This window comes from Podarcis cretensis (genome assembly GCF_951804945.1).
Source record: "Podarcis cretensis genome assembly, chromosome: 5".
NCBI classification, from domain to species: Eukaryota; Metazoa; Chordata; class Lepidosauria; order Squamata; family Lacertidae; genus Podarcis; species Podarcis cretensis.
The window spans coordinates 74,349,686-74,371,407 of record NC_137174.1 but is presented as its reverse complement, the minus strand read 5'-3'; the positions used below and the strand labels follow the sequence as shown (position 1 = coordinate 74,371,407).

The 21,722-nt window shown below is 38.4% G+C and overlaps 1 protein-coding gene across 3 annotated transcripts in view; it reads left to right on the top strand.

Moving 5' to 3' along the window:
- TFDP2 (transcription factor Dp-2) overlaps positions 1–19,442 on the top strand; it is a 36,492-nt gene extending 17,050 nt beyond the window's left edge. For all 3 annotated transcript variants that reach the window (XM_079978183.1, XM_079978182.1, XM_079978181.1), the window contains 8 exons: positions 3,815–3,862; positions 5,084–5,246; positions 6,918–7,061; positions 7,663–7,731; positions 8,647–8,798; positions 9,740–9,906; positions 12,902–13,007; positions 14,258–19,442. In XM_079978183.1, coding sequence (XP_079834309.1) covers positions 3,815–3,862; positions 5,084–5,246; positions 6,918–7,061; positions 7,663–7,731; positions 8,647–8,798; positions 9,740–9,906; positions 12,902–13,007; positions 14,258–14,435 — 1,027 coding nt within the window. In that variant the 3' untranslated portion in view covers positions 14,436–19,442. The remainder of the gene's footprint in view (positions 1–3,814; positions 3,863–5,083; positions 5,247–6,917; positions 7,062–7,662; positions 7,732–8,646; positions 8,799–9,739; positions 9,907–12,901; positions 13,008–14,257) is intronic.
- The last annotated feature ends 2,280 nt before the right edge of the window (positions 19,443–21,722 follow it).

Here is a 21,722-nt window from a genome sequence, read left to right as displayed (position 1 = left end):
TGAACACTTTGAATTTAGCAGCTGGGCTTGGTTTATTGTGAATTTTGCTGAGTTGCTTATCTATTTTCACTTTCTAGAAGCTTGTAAGATCTATATGGTGCTAGAGATAGTCTTAATTTTTGGTAACTAGAGATATGGTTGCTGTAACATCATCTGCTTTTGTTTGCCTAAGTTATCCAAGATCTCTTTAACTTGCAGGTAAGGAATACAGGAATTTTTTTTTAAAAAAACCCTCTATCCTTTAGGGCACTCATTATCTTTTACCTTCACTTCTCCCAGCTAGCTAAGAAACAGAGTAAACAACTTCAGAAAGCTATCCGCTACAACCCAAAGGTCTCACTCCTGGTCAGTCACTGCCACTTCAGGCCCTATGAGCATATATGTGAAATTGATATTCTTTTTGCCCCTACATGCATCACTTTACGCTTGCATACATTGAATTGCATTTGCCATTTTACTGCCCATTCAACTCAGTTTGGAGAGATCCTTCACAGCTCCTTTTTGTTATTGCCACCCAGAACAATTTCATATCATGAGCAAACTTCGCTGCCTCACTGCATACCCCTAACTAAATGATTTATGAACAAGTTAAAAAGGACAGGTCCCAATATTGATGCTTGAGGGACTCCACTTTCTACATCCCTTCATTGTGAGAACTGTCCATTTATTCCTACTTTGTTTCCTGTTTCTTAACCAGAGGACTTCTCTTATTCCATGACTGCTAAAGCCTATTCAGCAATCCTTGGTGTGATCTTGCATCAAAAGCTTTTTAAAAGTCGAAATACATGTCAGCTGGATCACCTCTATCATATGTCTGTTGACACTCTTAAAAAAAAATTACAGGTTAGAGAGACAGGACTTACCCTTATAGAAGCCCCACTGGTTCTACTATGCTTGGTAATTTTGTCTTTGACAGTGCTTTTCTCTGGCTTTTTGTTAGCGGGTCAGCGATTTCACATTTGAGTTCTTTAAGAACTCTTGGGTGGCAGCCATCCAGACCTGGCAACCTGTCATTTTTTAAAATTTTGTCAATAATACCTCAAACTTTGTCTTTTGTCTCCACTATTTGCCGCAGTTCCTCACACTGTGAAAGTTAATTTCAGCACAGGGATCTGCCCTATATCTTCCACTGTGAAGATAGATGCATACAATTCATTTATTCTCTCCACAATCTCCTTATCCTACTTCAATACACCTTCAACTCTATTGTCATCCAAAGGTCCAACTGCCTTCCTAGCTGGTCTCGTGATACTAATGTATTTAAATATTTATTGGTTGGTGGTCTTCATGTTTTTAGCAATGTGCTCCTTAATTATCTTTCGGCATCCCTTATTATCTGCTTGTATTTATTTTGCCAAAATTTGTGTTCTCGTTCATTTCCACATTTCAACAAGACTTCCATTTTCTAAAGGAAGTTTTCTTGTCTCTAATGGCTTCTTTTATGCTGCTTGTTAATGGCACAGGCACCCTATTAGCCCTGGTCGTACCTTTTCTTGATCTGTGGTATTTAATTTTGAGGTTTTAAACAACTCATAAGGATTTTGGAGAAATCCGACCCTCTTGACTTTCCTTTTCAACTTGATAATTATGATAACAACAAATTTTCTATACCACCTTTCATCCGAGGATCACAGAGTGGTATGCAACATATATATTTCTTTTTCTTTTTACCAAACCCCTCATTATCAAATGTTGGATTTTCTCAGCAATTGTCCATTTACATATATATATTGAATAGGATAGCTTCAACAATATTTACATCTATACTATCTTCACCCACAATGATTTGGTAGAGAAGCCTTCCTCTTTTGTGATTTCTAGCTTATCAGATTGTATGTCCTCTTCCACAGACAAACACCACCTTCCCCAGTGTGCCCTTTCCTTCCTCCTTATAGTGATTGTATCCAAATGTTTCTGCGAAATAATAATAATATATTTTTACCCCATCCATCTCTGGGCGGCTCCCAACAGAATATTAAAAACACAATAAAACATCAAACATTAAAATCTTCTCTAAACATAGTAAAATAGTAATCATGAGAAGGCCCATTTCTTTGTTGCCACACAATTGAGTTCTCTCGCTTATGGCACGGCTAGCAGGCCCTGTTCTAAAGGTCTTAGTAATCAGATAGGTCTATATATAAGAGGAAACGTTCTCTCAGGTAAATGGTTCCCAAGTTGCTTAAGGCTCCATACGTTAATGACAGGCGCTTTAACCTAGCTTGGTAGCAAACTAGAGGCAGTGCAACCCCATCCAGAACAGGCAAACTACCTAACACCCGTTTACCCACAGCACCTTCCAGTCAAAGATGTGGGATGGTTTCTGATAGTTGGAGCCAGTCTCCTGCTGCTGCTGCTCTACATATGAACTTCTTCCTTTGGGCTGGTTGTGGAGGATAAGCAAGCAGAGTGCATGTGTCTGCTTGTTTGAATAACTCCCTTGCTCTAGGGGCAGGACAAGGAAAGCATGTTGGGAGGAGAGGCACTGCCAAGACCCACCTTAGCTATATAGGCACTGCAAAGATGAAAGCAGGAAAAGCAGCAGGAGAAACAGCTGCTACTGTGGTGCAGTCTGCCCAGGTCTTGAGCAGGCAACCAGCAGAGGAAAATGGTGCGATCTTCACCACTCAGGCTTTTCTTGAGTTTTGTTTGAGGATCAACCACTTTCACAGTTCATTGCATGGACTGAGGACCTGGTTGTTTCATCTCATTATTTTTTTTAAATTGAGGAACTACTACATATAATCGGAATGCAACAAACGCAATAAGTAACAGAAACGTTTATACAGTGGTACCTCTGGTTATGTACTTAATTCATTCCGGAGGTCCGTTCTTAACCTGAAACTGTTCTTAACCTGAAGCACCACTTTAGCTAATGGGGGCCCCCCGCTGCTGCCACCACGCGATTTCTGTTCTCATCCTGAAGCAAAGTTCTTAACCCGAAGTACTATTTCTGGGTTAGCGGAGTCTGTAACCTGAAGCATATGTAACCCGAGGTACCATATCCTCTTAAAAATTGGCTTTAAGAGAGAACTAGGGCAGAGTGTGTTATGACCAGTTTGAGAACTGATGTGGCCAGTTTGTTCCTGTCTAGAGCCCTACAAGAGTTTTGCAAAAGTCAGAAAAGGGCAAGAGCTGTTCTAGAGCTACTCCAGGCACCAGAACCACAAAAGGCAGCAGAAATAATTCTCCAGCTGTTTTATCATCCAGTTCTTCTACCAGGGTTCCTTTCTTAAGAACTCTTGGGACTATCAAAATTTCTCTTCCATTGGCCTTCTTCCCTACGGAGAAGTTATTGCCCATTTTTCCTAATAAGATGCTCATTTAGTATGTCCAGGAAGGCCTGCTGATCAGCCCCCATTCCCCAGCAAGGTTTCAGGTTCTTCAGCTAGAGCTCAGGAAGGTGATCAGGGAATGAAGTTGAACAGAAACAACATTTCTCATCCCAGCAAAACTCTTACAACTGAATGTCACCCATTGGTTTTATTTCTATAAATTCATCTAAATAAAATTAACTGTTTAACCAAGGAATCACTTAGTGGTGTACACTGAATAATTTGAAAGAATCAATGTACAAATAAATTCCAATTTATTTAAGTTTTAATTGGATTTAAGTTTAGTCAAGTTGCATTCCCCTAGGGGCAATTACAACTATTACAAATTATGCTCAAATTATGCTCAGTATATTTGACTAGCTTTAAAAATGAATAAAGCAAGTACTTAAAATATTTAGAATAGGTATAACTTGTGCTATGAAACATTAGTACAGCCTAAAATCCATATTTTGATATGTGCTGTTTTTTAATGTTTACAGGGATAGAAAACGAACTCGAGACTTTATGGAATCAGATTTTTCAGAAAGGTTTGTATCTCCTGAATATGCTGACCTTTGAACCTGTTAGCAAGATTTCATTTTTAATTGTTGGTGTCTTTCCATCTCCCTGAAATAGTTCAGTTTACTATAATAGACCAAATCATATTGTCCTTTGTTGTACTTGCACACCTATTCTAACAGATTGTCTGGCTCGAACTAATAACTATCCGGTTGATTATATAACTTGCAAAATATTTGGAAATGCAGTTTTGTAGAGGTGTTAAGATCTATCATTGACTTCTGGTGAGAAAAATCTAGTTAAATCGCCATGTTCTTTTCTGCAGGCACAATTCTGGTAAACTTACTTCAGCGCTTTATCAGTCACTACAGGGCTACACTTGTAAGATTTTATAGTAACTGAATTTTACTACTTGTATATAGAAAGCAAAAGTGAAGTTAGTGATGGTAAAAAAAATATGTTAGAGTCATAGTAAAGCATATGCTTTTCATGTCAAAAGGTCCCAGGTTCAGTTCCCACCATCTCTACCAGCAAGTCTACCAAACTTCTGCCTGAGCCTATGTGACTATGTGGAAACTTCATATGCAGGGGCAGTATTGCACTGAATACTGGCTGCTGGGGGGGCAGGGGGGATGGACAGCAGTGGTAGGCTGCTGATCTCATGCCCTGCCAATGGGCTTCACAGTCTAGCTAGTTACTAAGGGGAGCAAAATACTGAAATAAATGTACTTTTGATCTGACCCCACAAGGTTTTATTTGCCGCCGCAAGTAAAAAATGGCAAATACACCATTTGATTCTATTATATGTGAGTTGTAAGCAAGTATACCATTGTAGAATTTCCAAAAAACATAGAATCATATCCCCAGAAGAAAAACATTATGAGTTTGAAATGCATTGGAGCAAATTATTTGATTTGCTACTGGTTTTTTGGTTTGAAAATGATTACATTTCAGAGTAGGTTCTTCTGCACTTCCAAAATTCTAGTAAACTAGCTAGATGGTTTAATGTACTGTTAATCTTTGCAAAGAACACATTCATAACATAAGCACAAAGCAGTATCTTGTAAGAAAGAGAATGAAATTAAAATTGCATGGCTGATTCTAGCATTATAAATTATTTATCATATTCTCCCAAATAAACATTTTTTTTCAGATACTGCACCTTCCAGCAAACAGATAGTGCTTAGCATGAAAAATCTGTGATTGGTCTTTGTTGTCAAACTTAAGATTTGAATTTTTCTTCATCACAGTAAAAGAAGCAAAAAAGGAGATAAAAATGGAAAGGGTTTGAGACATTTTTCAATGAAAGTATGTGAAAAGGTCCAGCATAAAGGAACAACATCTTATAATGAAGTTGCAGATGAGCTGGTATCGGATTTTACAAACTCTAATGGCCACTTAGCTACAGATTCAGTAAGTAGAAAGTAACATTCATACACATCTAATATTTTGCAATCCACATGTTCCTCTATTATCAAATTAAAATATTACGTGTAAACTATTAAGGGCTTGAGGAGACCAATGCTCTTTCCACCTCACCCTCAATTTTCTTCCCTACGCCACTTTTGCTGAAACACTTACCAATCTATGCCTCAGCTATTTTCAGTCATTGATTGACATAATAAACTTGTACAGTCTGTCCGGCTTCAGTTTTCTTTAGAGCTGTCTGTCTCTCTCTGACTCAATTGCTGTCAACATTCTGTAAGCCCTGGGACCTCACATGTGCTTGTTAGCTCATTTTCAGCCTTTGAATCCCTCCTCTCTCTCCCCTACACCTGCCCCATGAATTTACAAACTTGTATACTTTTGCAGTTCTTGTGACTCTTCGAAGTAGAATCATAGAATAGAATCATAGAGTTGGAAGAGACCACAAGGGCCATCGAGTCCAACCCCCTGCCAAGCAGGAAACAAGATGGTTCCCTGCCAAGATGGGAACCATTCCCTTATTTTGGAGCAATCCTATTTTAGCTTTAGACTTACAGGCACTCAGCTGCCTCAGTTTGCTATAAGAGTGATGTTTTTGCTAAGATGCAGTAGTGGACTTCACCTTCAATGAAGGACTGAAATGGGTAGATCACGTTTCAGCACTATAAAACCTTTTTTGCAGGCTGCTGTTGTGAAATCTTACCATTAGGAAATTGCGATTGTGAAATCTCATGGTCCAAGGGCGAGTAGAGGAGCGCTCCTCTCGCTGTCCATGATTGCCCTGCCAGGTTCAAGGAGCAGGGTGGCTGCAGCTCTGCAACACCTGTGAGCCAGGGGAGACATGATTGTATGGGGAGTGATGCTGCAGGTGGCGGGAGATGTAGCCACCCTTTGGAAGCTTCTGCTGCCAACACTGCTTCCTCTGAGCCCAAATTAGAAAAGTATGAGCAAATATAGAAAGGGGAAGAATGCAGCAGTCACAGAGCTTGGACATACTTAAACTGCTTTAATATTCAGCATCAGTTGACATGTGTTAGCTTTCTCAATTTTTCATGGTTTAGTCTAGCAATCTATAGATTAAAACATATGTTTTATTGCACTTTCAGTCTGTTCAACTGTTGCCTTATGTTTTTAATAAAAAAGACATGCTTATAACGTGGCATTTTCAAAGATTCAGTACTCTAAGAATTCTGTAATCAAACTTGCAAATGTTGTTCTTACGGCTAATTAGGTAATAAATTGGACCTCTCTTGGCCCCTGTTCAGCTTTGGATATAATCAAGGCAACTTTTTGCATGATATTTTTCCTACGTAGTTGTAGGGAGAAATATACAAATTTTGTATACTTTGTCAATTATGCAGTTACTTCTGAGCATGTAAATACTTAGAGACAATACTCACATTAATTTATATATGCCTTTTCCACATTCCTGTGGAAGAATATGAGATATGTATGTGATTGGGAAGGAGAACCACCACTGGTTTGATATTGTATATGTCTTGGTTTTCTACAATCTTGGTCCATAAATATTAGTTATAGTGTTCACATTAATATCCTGCCTGCAGTGAAACCTTTATATGCATTTTAAAATGATTTAATACTGTTTTTCATACCTGTAGTGAGCTGATGATATATTTAACAGTAGTACATTTTAAACAGGTTTATGATCAGAAGAATATTAGGCGGAGAGTTTATGATGCCCTCAATGTATTGATGGCGATGAACATTATTTCAAAGGAGAAAAAAGAAATCAAATGGATAGGTCTTCCTACAAACTCGGCTCAAGAATGTCAAAACCTTGAAGTGAGTGCGTGGTAGAAAATTTATATTGGCTAACATTGTATTTTCTGTGTATAAAATGGAGACGCATGAATTCTACTTTAAGTAGAGTGGTTCTATATTAATTATAAGTGTGCCCCACACCAACCAAAAAAGTGGGCCCCACACCAACCAAAAAATGTAGAAGTTTATTAATCTTTACATACTGTTTTTATAGATGTATAATAAAATCTTAGTCTTAAGAAATATACTGTAAACTGCCCTGGAATATTAATTTTAGGGCAGCTTTAAAAGGGAACTAAACAATAAACAGTAACTTCAAAATATAATAGTTTTTATACCTATGTCCAAATCAGAATTGCAGTGTTCTGGTTAGCTGCCCCATGTTAAAGTATTGTCTCATTTTTAACTTAAACTTTGCTGACTTCCCTACTTGATTGATGCAAGATGAAAAGTTCTGATGGCATCTGAAGTGCATCTGACGATTTTACAATATATGTCCTATATGCTGCGATTCAGGTTCCCAAAAACAGTCACGAAGCAGTTTCACCTTGGCCCAGAGGAAAAGACACTTCTGTGTATTTATCTACTGTTTTGTATCTTTCTTTTCATATTCATATTTAAGATAGAGAAACAACGGCGTATAGAAAGTATAAAACAGAAGAGAGCTCAGCTGCAAGAACTTATACTTCAGGTATATTTTTCAAATGTATGATATCACTTAAATCCATTGGGGGGATGTTCAGCTAACTCACAGTAGGCTTGTTGAAATTAATGGACCTAACTTAGTCATGTTCATTAAATTCAGTCAGTCTACTCTGAGTAAAACTTTGTTGAATGCACTGCATGTTGTTTACTAGTGTTAAGTGGTGTGGTTTTAAAATATACATATATATATAAATAAGCATTCTTAAACTAGCAGAGTGCATACAGTGGTGCCTCGCAAGACGAAATTAATCCGTTCCGTGAGGCTCTTCGTATAGCGGTTTTTTCGTCTTGCAAAGCAAGCCCATTGACAGCTTAGCGGATTAGCGCTATTAGCGGTTTAGCGGCTTTTAGCTGATCAGCTGATAAGCGGCTTATCAGCGGATCAGCTGATAAGCGGCTTAGGGCTTAGGAAAAGGGGGGGGGAAGGGGAAAAAAACCGCAGGAACTCGGAAGACATCTTCGTCTTGCGAAGCAAGCCCATAGGGAAATTCGTTTTGCGAAGCGCCTCCAAAATGGAAAACACTTTCGTCTAGCGGGTTTTCCGTCTTGTGAGGCGTTCGTCTTGCGGGGCACCACTGTACTTCAGTGTTTCCTTCAGCTGTAAACTAAGATAAGTTTGCCTTTTGAAAAGCAGCCTGTCTCCTAATACAGCAAATAAATGTTCAAAGGAATCTGTGACAAACCAGTATGAACACAGAAGTCATTCCCTGTCTAGCATCACAGAAAATCAATGACATTTTCTGATTTAACCTACATTTGTTTATCAAAATCTGCAGTAATACTAAAATTTAAGCTTCTCAATGCTTCATCTAATACTAAAACAATTCTCATTTTCTGACACAATAATCTAGGACAGGTTTTGTTATGTGTTTTAAAATTTGATAATTTTCATCTCTTACAGCAAATTGCTTTCAAAAATTTGGTACAAAGAAATCAACAAAACGAACAACAGACTCAGGGTGCTCCAGCTTTAAATTCTACAATACAACTGCCTTTTCTAGTAATAAACACAAGCAAAAGTACCGTCATAGATTGCAGCATCTCTCCTGACAAGTGAGTGTGATATGAAAGTACATGCTGTAGTGTTGAGTGCTTTGTAGTAAGCCTAAGAAACGTTTTTTCTAAATAAATAAAAAATCAATTTGCCTTCAGATTTTACCCATTTCTCTCCCAATTCATGTTGAGTTTTTTACGTTCGGTCCACCTGATGAGGAAGACCTCTGTGTTGAAACGCCTTTGATATTGAATAGGATTTGACCTGCTAAGATGTTGTTATCAGTATATTGGTATTTGGGTTTATTTTTGAAATAAAGATTTTTAATTTTTTTAAAATAGTACATTTTCCCCTTTCACTTTGTTTTTGGCTGTTGGTCATTCTGGCCAGAAGGCTCCACCACACTTACTGTGGTAAGCAGAATTGTTGACGCCTGCTTTTATATTCAAATTTGTGTTATAAAAACTTTCATAATAAAGCTAGCTAACAACAAAATATCTTGTTTCTGGAACAGCTTCTCTAATAGCAATTATAAGCTGTCCTATAAGTTATTTTTACCAATTTTATACGGCTAAAGGACCTAAGTAGGGATGAAATAAACTTAAAATGCATTTGGTGGGCAGGAAGGGGGGCACTGAATTTGAGTGTAGATGACCTTTAAAATCCATTTGGTTTAGTACAAGAAAAGATTTTGGCTTAAGCAAGATTTCCCCTCAACTTTGAATCTGTTTAATGAGGGGGGAAAGTTTATGGACTCCTATTGCCTCGCATGGAAAAAGTGTTTTTAATTGGGGAAATATAATAATTTGTACCCTGCTGAGATGGCAGTTGACCAGATGCAATCAGAAGCACTTTCTGTACCTAGTTATGTTTTAAATATAGCTTTGACTCATGAAGTAATCCTGCAAGTGTAATTGTATTTGGGCACTTATTAACATATAATTTAGAAAATGCATCTAAGCTGTACTAGGAAATCTCACTCATTTTTCCCCTCTTACAGATTTGAATACGTTTTTAATTTTGATAGCACTTTTGAGATCCATGATGACACTGAAGTATTAAAGCGAATGGGAATGTCACTTGGCCTAGAGACAGGCAAATGCTCATCGGCAGACCTAAGAGCTGCTAAATCACTAGTGCCTAAAGCTTTAGAAAGCTATGTCACAGGTAAGGCTGTGGTTTTTGCATGTTGCTGATTAAATGCAAATCCTCACCATCGTGAAGAATTTCTAATGATGTCAGACTGCATGAGGATGGCAATACTGAGTGATTTATGAAAGTTGGCAGTATTGTACAAACTAAATCACAGGTTTAAAAGTAGTCATCTGCAACTAGAGATTCCAGAACTTGTAAATAAACCAAAGTGCTTGAATGGTGTACTATTCAAAGTAGTGCCATTAATAATTCCTGCTGTCACCCTGCTATTTAAAACTAAGGGAGTGTCTACATATTTTTAAAGTCCGGTGAAAATGTATGCTGCACAGTTTCAGTAAAGGTATCTAGCAAATGTATTGACGATCAAGGGGCTGATTCTGGCTACAGAATCTCTCTTAGTGCAACAATATTTGAAGTGGCTTGCTACACACAGTCACAAAATAGATAAGCTAAAGAACCACTTTAAACCATTTGTGACATAGGTAGAGCAGATTATGTTATACTTTAAACCAGCCTTCTCCAATCTGATGCCCTCAAGATACTGTTGAACTACAATTTTCACTGCCCCAGACTATTTGCTTTGCTAAGGGGCTGCAGGCACACCAAATAAGGAATATTATTGTGGTCACCAAGCCTTCTTTAAACACAAAATAGGTTGCTGCCAAAAAGGTGCCTGGTGCTCATCACCCTGAAAGTGACAGGCTTTCCTTCTTTGAAAGGAGGACTGTAGAGCACAAGGGGGTTATGTGAGTATATGTGAGCTACTCTTGGAAGCTGCTCTCCTCCCCCTGCATGCTGTTCTGGGGTTTTCCTCGAAACCCCCCTAAGCCGAATTTTGCAGCTTATTGAGAGGAGAGTGGAAGAAAACCCCATTGTGCAAGTGGCTTCCACTGATGAGATTGGCTAGGTGAATCCCAACCCATTGTGTCCCCAGAGAAATTTTCCTTGTTTTGTGAATATAACCACCTTTTTTAAACTAACACATGCATAATTTTTTAGAGTAACACAAAACATATTTTAAAGCTGCAAATCTTGTGTTTTGTCTTTGTATTCAATGATAGTTTCAATATTTCTTAGGCTTTCTGATTGTCCTTATGAACCAGGAGCAATATGGGGATTTTTTTTATCGTTCCCTATGCAAACTTCTATTTCAAAGGATTCCTATCTGTTCTCTTAATCATAACATAATTACGCAATGCAAAGTTGTGGCTAGATCTGTCTAATCTGCATAGCTACAGAAATCAGAGGCCTGCACAAACAAAGTAGCTGATTTAAATTTTCAGGGAGAGGATTGCAAAACAGCCTATACTTGTTTTGTTAAACATAATCCTTTCTTTTAAGGACTGCAGGGTAGTAAAATGTTTAAAATAAGCATTTGCGTTCATATTCTTATGGCTCATTAATAACAAAAAATGGTGTTGTGTGCATTCCTCTTTAAAAGTTATTCGCTAATGATATACTGTTCTTGATTATGTTCTGAGCCTCTAGGTCTTGCATCTTTGAACATAGATAGAGAAGCAAGCTTCCAAATTTGATCACACCTAAACAGGATTTCCAGTATCCCAAATGGCAACTTTATTCTGACAGTCAATGAGCTATTGTATTGTTTAAACTAAAGCACCAAATTGAACATGGAAAAATTGGATGTTGTAGAGTTTGCTTATACCAAAATCCCATAAGTAGAGCAGTAATATTGCAATGATTTCATTATCTGGATCTCTATATTCAAGGGTATAAATACTTCAATTGAGCACTTTTATTTCCTCATGGATGCTGAATAAACTTGAGATGTTGAATGTTGGATAGTTGAACTTGCCTCTATTGTATTTCTCCTATCTTCACTGTACTATCTAGAAAGGGTTAATGAGTGAACAAGCTAAGATAATCTCTTAGTTCCATCTGTCTGAGTGTATAGAGGGCCTTGTCTTGCTTTAAAATTTCCTGAGCTAAAAATAATGCCAGCTTTAATTTACCACTGGTACCATTTTACCAGTGTACCTGAAAGATTAACTTGCCCTCTTGTTGGAACAGCCAAAGTACACTAGGCCCATGCAAATAGTCCATTGTGCTGGCACTTCAAAGACTCTCCAGATAATTTGCTACACTAGATCTATGATGTCATTTTGCATTTAAAGGGATTTTCCTTAGATAATTAGGGGAGGCATTAACTCAAATAGTCACCCAGCTTATTGTATTTTTAAGTTGATCAGTCAACATTTTGTTCTCTAAAATGCTCTGAATGATTCAGCCTTTTCAGGTTGAAGGTTGTTTTACCATGCAAGAACTATCAATCTAGAAAGCTAACTTGCATATATTTTTGATAGGCTTAAAGATACCCCCCCCAAAAAAAAAATTGCCTAGCATGTGGGACACACCACTAATATGATAACATGGGAAACAGAACAGAAAGCCAGGGGAAAATAGGTGTGCAATAAACTCAGATCATCAAACTCCTGTTTGCAAGATTCAGGCATTCCTACTTGGCCATAACAGAGAGAAGCTGGTGCCAATTCTTACTAGAAATAGACCACAAAATAACAACTAGCTTTTTATATAATGTATAGCTAATTACTTACTTTACCCCCTCAAATACTGTTTTTCTGAGACATTTTAATACATATTGCCCTTGTGTTTATATATGTGTTTCATACTGGTAACATACCAAGTACTTTACAGCAAATAGACATGTATGTCTCTGCTCCCATTGCCAGTCCCTAAACTCTCTCACACAACATGAGAAATGGATTAGATGGTGCTAGGGGAGAGACTGAGCCACATGTATCCCTTCAACTTCAAAAGGCTTGGTGGAATCAGTTCAATGACTGCAGAATAGACTAAAAGGTGAAATTTTCAGGATTCCAGACATGTAGCTTGGTGCATGGGCATGCCTCAAGAAAATAAAAAAGTATGTTCCTGTACAGGAAAAGTATCGACCATTTGTTGTTGCATGTTTACTCCACATACATGTTATGTGTTGAGTTGTAATTGACTAAATGCTTTCTTTTAGATATGTCTACAGGAATTTACTGCTTGAACCAGGGGCTAGTTTTAAATTCAGCTCAAGCAGGTTCTGCTTTGGCCACAGCTGGGAATACTGCTCTTTTTAAGTCAAGGTAAGTAAGCGGGACGCATGTGGCACTGTGGTCTGAACCACAGAGCCTAGGGCTTGCCAGTCAGAAAGTCGGCGGTTCAAATCCCTGTGACGGGGTGAGCTCCCATTGCTCGGTCCCTGCTCCTGCCAACCTAGCGCTTCGAAAGCACGTCAAAGTGCAAGTAGATAAATAGGTACCACTCTGGCAGGAAGGTAAACGGCGTTTCTGTGCACTGCTCTGGTTCGCCAGAAGTGGCTTAGTCATGCTGGCCACATGACCCGGAAGCTGTACACCGGCTCACTTGGCCAGTAAAGCGAAATGAGCGCCGCAACCCCAGAGTCGTCCGCAACTGGACATAACTGTCAGGGGTCCTTTTACCTTTACCTAAGTAAATGTTGAATGGATGGCTTCTTTTTATGTTATTAAGAAACTACAATTGCCTTCTGGGAAAAGTGAGCCCTGAGCCTTTATTTCTTGTTAAATTCTCCCAAGCAGATACTGGGTTGATGCTCTTCAAGTCAAGACACCCTGATTTTTGTTACATCTCTGTTGATCACCTTTTGCTATATACATTTCTGAAGTAATCGCTGAACTGTGATTGGGGTTTAAGATTAATGTGTTCATGGGTTTAAGATTAAGTAGGGTTCTAGATTAGGATGACTGGAAAAAGTGAAATTACTTATTTAAAGCCACAGATCCTATTTTATGAAGGATTTGCTCACATATGCATGGACATCACTTTCTCCTTGGTTGATTTACTCATGATTTGATAGCTTTTATTAGCCCAATCAAAATACCACAAAACAGTGCACAAGCTTTCTAATTCTCTAGAACTCTTTATCAGGCTGCATGGTAAACAGACCTGAAGGAGTGGGAGGGATCTTGGCCAATGCAACACTGAGTATGCATCTGGTGAGGAGAGTATTATGCCAGAATTTGGGAGGAGGTAGCCTGTGTTCAGGTGAGGCCCTTTATATGCTGTAGACTTCAGATTGCATCAAGGCTTCTGGCAACAAGAATTAACAATGGCACAACATTAGATTAGGTTAGCATACTAGTATTCTGTTTGAAAGTTCTGTCTGTAGAAACTAAACAAATCCATAATGTCTTAATCACACATGCAACACTGAGATTGATTCTAATGTTGAGATGCATACCTGCATGTGTTAACCAAACCTGCAACAGTACAGCTTAGAGGAATGCAGTTTTAAGTATCAAGTTGTTAAATAGGAGGCAATTCTCTCAAGCAGATTTTTTTGCTTCTTTAATAGTGGAAATCCAGGGTTGTGTCTAGATTCTGAAGTGGCCTTAGCAACAGGCCAGCTGCTGGCTCCCAGCAGCCAACAGTCCAGCAGTGCAACATCACACTACTCAGAGTCACGTGGTGAAACCCCCTGTTCCTTCAATGACGAGGATGAGGATGAAGATGATTCTTCTTCACCAGAATAAAGGCACACTAGTCATTTGAAATACTCCTCTTGTGCGCTTAACTCTCTTTACATAGTTTTCTTCCACGTTTTGCCTCTTTACCCTGTGCAATTTTGTTGAAATTTTGGAAAGGTGTCAGAGACAGGAAGCTGCTTATAACAAGGCACAGTACATTGTACTACTACAGAACAAGAAGAGAGGATGACTCCGTGCTCATACCTATGCACATCAGAGAGAATGTAGAGCCCTTCAAACAAGCAAATGACCTCTGGTGTGACAGTGTTCTCTTTCATTGGTACCCAAATCTCATCCACAGAGGCAGAATGGATTTCTTCTCCCTGCAACATGTTAATTCCATACTTAAGCAGCACTACAGTGACAGACTGCCTGCACTTCCTTTTGGGACATATTTACCCTAGGCCACTTCTCATGCATGGGTTGTTCCTCTTCTGTATGCGTGGCGGGTCAGCTCCTGTGTTTTATGTATTTGTGTTTGTAGTCCTCACTGCCAGAAAGAAGTTGGAAGTGGTCCTAGTAGCTTGGTTGCATAGGGGTCTCCTGGATCCATGGTGGACTCCTCTGTAAACTGCCAGGCAACTTGAGGACCCTCCTTAAAGTTTGTGACGGGTAAGAGTGGGATGCCCTTTCCCAATAAGCTTTGAAAGGCACATGGTTAGTGTGCAACTCCACATCTCCCCTTCTGGGCCCATATACCGAATAATTGAATTGGCCCACATTAATTTCCCCTTCACTATTAGGGGAAAAAACACCTTTCAGAAAGGTGAGAGTGGACAATGCACAATTTTTCTTTTTATATCATCTGTTGCCTGCTTCTTTTCCCTTACATCACATAAGATGCTAATTAACTCCTCTGCCCAATTGTCTTTTTTTTTTTTCTACAGAAGAACACAGATATTTAAAACCACCGTGCCTCATAAGACTATGTGATAGGGAAGCTATTGATGTTTTATTCCATTTGGATAGCTGTGTGAAGAAGTGGTATACGTTCACAAAGAGACATGTGTTTTCAGCTTGAAATCCTCTGTTTTAACTATTCCAGATTTAGTATTTCATTAGATTATCATTTTCCCCTTCTACTGTCCATTAAGCAGTGAGACAAGGCTCACAGCACACCCTGTGCAGCTGCTGTTTTAATTTAGAAATGAAGAAACTGTATTGAAGGAATTTTTAATTTTTTAAAAGATGACAGTACAAAATACTAAGATTTTAACTGATATGTGACGTTCCCTCACACTTTATAATGGATAAAGGAAGGTTAAATTATAGCAAAGCTTTCCCCCATAGAATCTTAAATTACAGTCCTATGAAATCCAAGCAATTTAGCTGACAAATGTGTTCTGAAATCATAATAAACTTGCTTTCTAAATGTCTACTAGACCAATGAAATATTATAAATTATTTAAATAAAATACAGCTCTCTTTAGAGAACTAAAAAATGAATTTTTTTGAAGAAACCATTTTGATCTCAGGTTTTAAAATAATCTATGAAGCCATAATCTTTGCTGCAGATCATACAGTGCTGATAGGGAAATAAGAAACTGGTATCTTCAAGTGTAACAATGGATGTGAATATATGAATACAGTAATCTAAAGAGGCTTTTTACTTTGATTTTGTGTGTGTGTTAAATGAGGCAGCTTCAGCTGAAAGTACTATGATCTAATTTTGGGGAAATTATAAAGAATGTTTTAGAGAAGGTATATACTAGGTTTTTTCACCCCAGACTGTTGTTTTTTTTGCATATGAGTATTAACATCCAAAAGAAAAGCTCCATTTTTAGTCTTTAGGGGTACATTGCCATCTGGGAGGTAGCAGAAGCATGTTCCAGTTTTTAAAATTTGGCAAACCATTAGGCAGTCTTTCACATATATCGAATGCAGGATTTCACTATGTTCCAGGCCTAGTGCTCTGAATAGAACTCAAATTGAGCAAGCCTTCCTGTGTCAGAATTGCTGACCAAATGAGGAGGGAGGTGCTCAATCTCTGAACGAAAACATGGAGATGTGGTAGAATGAAAACAAAGTCATTTTCACCTTCACTCTAACTTTCTCATGGTAGGAGATGCATGTCTTTTTAATGTGGGTCCATCCATTCACTGTAAACACAAGGACTGGGGGATAAACTCTACTTAGTAGCTTATCTTTCCAGGTCTTTTCTCCCAGTTGGCGTTTAGTACCAGAAGTAAACTGGTTGGGAGAAAGGCACTTGAGGGAACAAGCTGAGGACAGGAAGAAGGTCTTGTGAGAAGCTTACCTGCATGCTCCTTTGGCCTTTTAAATCACACCCCCAATTCCCTGCATTACAAAAAATTGCAGACCCATGTTTATAAAGCTGCCCTTGATCATTTCAGCCTTGTAGCAAATCTCTTTCCTCCCACTCCACTAAACAACACACACTCACAAACCTGGCATCGCCACATTGCATGCATATATTTATGAATCTATTCCAAAGTAGATTTGTATGGTTGCATGGACTTATTGCCATGTCTTAAGTCATAATATGGCCTATAACCAGCACAATTACTTATAAGTAGTTTTAGGTCTTAGACATTAAACATATTTAAGGGAAAGGGCGGGAAAAATTTGGCCCACCAGCTGTTGTTGAACTACCCCTGACAGTTAGCTATGCTGGCTAGGACTGATAAGAATTGTATTCCAACACCTGCTATAGTGGAGGATCACAACTTCCCCATCTCCATTTTAGGGCAATACATCTTGAAGTGAATGGTTACCTGAAACTAGAATGGCAGGTTATGTGGTTCAAGAGGATGTTTCCCTTACATATGTACAGAGACAGTTCAAATTCTGTGCCAGAGAGAGTTTCATTTCATTATTTCTCTTGTTCGTATTTGAAATGATTTACTGTTCTGCCTCTAATTTATTCTGGTTTTGTTAGAGAGAGGCACAAAGTTAGGAAGGGCACTATGACCCTACCTCAGCCACTGGAACTCTTGGTCCGCAAGATTCAAGCAGGCATTTATCCACAACTTTCAAGCATGTCAGCATAACTAAAAGGGCTGCAAACTTGCTGTTTTTAGTGTGTTTTGATGAGATTTTTGCAAAGGTGAATTTTGTACCCCAGAACCATATTCTGAGATTTGCCCCACAGATGCGCACACACTTTTATGAAATTGGAACATAACTCTGCCTACATTTGTTCATCAGAGTCCATGGGAAGCTTTTGTGTCATTAGAGCTCAACCCAGTTATGCAAATAACAGCACTTTCATGAAGCGTGTTCCTCACACAGCATAACAGAACACTGTTCTCCTGCTCTTCCTCACTTAGTGTGTGTGCATGACCACCATGCTAGGTAGGGTGTTACAGGGAATGAGAGATTAATGTTTCTTGACCAAGAAGATGGGGGCAGGTGGATGGGACAGTGATATGCAAGGAGTGGACAAGCATCTTATTCCACATTTACAGCAGATGGGAAAAGATGGGGTTCTGCTATGCCTTTTATGATTCCTTCATGCCAGGTGCTGCATTCATAGTAGGACTAGAGTGAACCCTTGAGATTTCATCAGATTAAACTGGCAATCTGAATTGGGAGAAGGGGGAAGAGAGAAAATTCACAGTAACCAAAGAGGCTGACCATATGGCATGAATATAACGGAGCACTTTGATTGTTATCCTTCAGAACCAGTTTTGGAGGGAAATGGTTGAATGGTTGGGAAAAATTCAGACTTCTTTGAAAACAACAAATACAGGAAAATCAATTAAAGCAATATGGATGTTTGCAAGTTGTTCCCTGCCTTTGTTGTATGTTGCTATGTGGGTACGTACAGAAAGTATAAGTAAATATGAAAGATCCTTAATGCTTTTAAGCTGGAACCACAATGCAATGTTTATATGCAATGTTTATATGTTTTGTGTTTGTGGGAAATATATGTTTCTTTGACAAAAATGTCTTAATTAAGACAGGAATTTGCATCATGCAAACCCACTGTCACTAGCACAGGTGAAAATAAAATAGCCAAATCATATTTGGAGTAGTGGTATTTCAGTGAGTCTATTCTGAGTATGGTTGGCTTTGATGCTACCCATATGAATTAAGCCTGGCACAGCGTTAAGTTTCTTCCTACCATTTTTTACGAACTGCATAGTGTTGTACACATCAATAAATGTCTGTGTGCACACCTGAGCAAAACTGGTTAAAGATTATGATCTGAAAAGTACAACCATTTTATTCCACCAGAGAACTTCTGACTATGTCCTCCTAAAAGAATTTCTGATGGCCTGAAAGCATTCTTGTCTTTACCAAAACCTTGATAGTCTGTTTTCTCCAAATGATCTAAAGGCCTATTTATTTCTCACCACATTGATATGCCAGCAGCAGAGAAACTTGTCAGATGATGGTAATGATTCATGTGGCAATGTTGTACACACAGAACAGCTGTGTCTCAAGTAGCCTTTGTGTAGTGATCCAAATATTTAAACCAACCCCAGCACATTGCAGCAACTTTAGTCTGTAGTTTGTAAATGAACTTGCAGAAGATGTAATGTTCCATGACTTAGCTACCAGATATTTTAAAATCTGTTTTATGCTATTTTGCAGAGAGGCTGGGTTTTTCTGCTTGTGTTTGTTTTTTTTACTACCGCATAATATATAGTTTGTGTGACTAAAGTGTGAAAAATGTGGTAGACTTGTGTATGTCTTAAGAGAAAGAAGGCAGACGCAAAAAAACTCTTATACTTTAAGACTGTTGCTACTAGCAATGTAATATGTCTGATCTAATAGAAAAATGTTACCTTGTAGTATATCACATACTTTATAAAAAAAACCATTATTTTTTTATGAAAATTTTATATAAGAATCTATTTCTGCATATTTCAAGTGATCTTGTATTTTATTAAAGTGCTACAAGTAAGGATTGTGCAGAAGAGTGCAAGTATTTGCATCTGATTGAAATGAAAAGCATGCATACTTTGAAGAAAAATAATATCCTGCTGTTTGTGACCTGAGAAGTAAAGCTAAACTGTAGAACAGAATAAAATAATTTAAAGACAACTGGGGTTGCTCTTGTTTTTAAGCAAACACTGCGGCAGAGGAAAGCTGTCAAAGGTTAGTGTTCATAGCATGAGTTCTCCATTTCAGAAAATACATCTTACAGAGTAAACTGCAGGGGAAACAGGGTCAAGTTGAACTGATGTTTTCAAAATAAATAGAAAGCATAACTAATTTCAACACTTAGTAGGTTCTTCTGGACTGGAGTCTAGCACAACATCCAGTTGATCTTCTTAGTTCTTAACGATATTGTGTGTATTGCTGGCAATTCAAATACTGGAAAAAGCATTTTCTAGGTTCCTAATGATGTTTACTTGGAAAGCAGGTCTTACAGACATTGCATGTGACTTACACCAACAGGTACTTTTATTAAATAGTATAAAACTAATTCATTTAAGAGCCATACAGTGCTGCCTCAAGTGTACTGTGCAGAAATCGCTTGTGTGTCTAAGTTCAGGAACATTTAGAACTCCAAGGTTAAGTACAACACACTGCATGGAACAGTTTGCATCATATGCTAAAATGTATTTAACTGGCAGCATTTCTTAACCTTTGCCTCTATGTTCATCTCTTCTTTTTTTCCTTTCTCACTACTTGATTAGGAAGGTGTAGTTCTCTAAAGTTGACTCCTTTGTTGGGAGTGCTAAGAAATCTGATAACGCGAGCTTACCTTCTCATTTTGCCTAAGGAGAAACTTTTCAGCAGTGTTTCCATGTGCTATTGTAGCAAATTGCCTCATCAGGAAAGTGATATGCAAAGCAATAAAACCCAGCCAACTTTTGTGTTTTGGAGGCAAGTGCCTATCTTCTGTGTCACAGTCAAGAAAACAGAGTAGTTCTTGGAGAAAGGCTAGAGCAGGGTTAGCCAAGATGGTACTTTCAAGACGTTGTTGAACTTCTGCTCACATCAGCCTTAAGCAGCTTGGCCCAGTGATCAGAGGCGATAGGAACTGGGGTCCAGCATGTTGGTTATTCCTGGGGCAGAGTATCTGTTCTTTGTGTGGCTCATATATGAGACTACTTCAGGATTGTACCAGTCTCTGATCCCAGTGTCGTGTTGATAGTAAGCTGTGGCTCAATAACACTTTTTGAAAAACACATACCCCTAAAGCTGCTTATTAGTGGTAACTGTTACTATGGAGTGAATTGGGGCACGTATTTTCTGCAAAGGCACCCAGTTCTTAAAATTTGCCGTCAGTCACTAATTCCGACAGCTGGATTTCAATAGTGGTTCTGGATAGGGTACAATTTGTTCTCATTGACCCAATTGGAGGACAATCAGTAGCTCTTGCAGGATTGTTTTTTTCAAGGTTAACCCTCACCCACCATGTCCTAGTTCTGATCCCAGCTGCAAATAAATATACACACTCACCGTAAATAACATAATATTTTCATGTTACACTGACATTTTTAATTCTATTGCAATTATGAGAAATTAAATTGTTTGTTCTATAGGGTTCTTTGACCAGGATTGTCCACAGTGGGAAGAGTCTGGCCTGCTAGAGTGGCCACAAGTTGACTTTATGTAGCTAAACTCCTGAGGGAATAGTTGTTGGCCTTGGCTGAATGGCAGGTAGGATGTACCAGAGGGTAGGATGGAGGGTTTCTGTTGATGGAATAAAGCTTGAAACTGGCCCTTGGAAGACTAATATGAAACTCTGTTTATGTATAGTATTTGTCCAGATAACACTGTGTGCTGTTTGTGGCCTTCAAAGTAGTAGAGATAAATACATTGCAGCATGTTCATCTTTAGCCACACTTCTGGTTAGAAGGAGCTTAATTTTGCAATTTGACTGGGGATTGGTTTTGTCATTCACAGTAAATCAGCGGAAAAGTACAAAGTCAAAAGCAGCAAAGAAATAATTGTGTATGCTTATTGTTCATTAAACTCTGCTTCAACCCTACATGTAGGATAAAGGGTCGGATTTAAACAATGTCCTCTTTGTAAGCATTGTAGGAATCCAGTGTAGGGGGAGGACATGTTAATTTAAAAATGCAGGGGTGTTTGTTCAACTACCTACATTGTGTGATATGTGTAGGTTATTCCTCAGGGCATGTTCTGTGCAGGGTATTGGACCCTGTGTTATTTTTTGGTGACATGATTTTGTGTGTCAAAGAAATCTTTTTGCCTATTGCCACTGAGATTCGTATGTAATCTTAATTTGCCTCACCTCTTTCTACCCAGGTTTGTTGGTTTCATGGACTACCCTTCTTTGCTCTCAATATGAGACTCTCTGAAATGCTTCTTTATTCTTTTGTTCTCTTGTGTTGGACCTATAAAAAA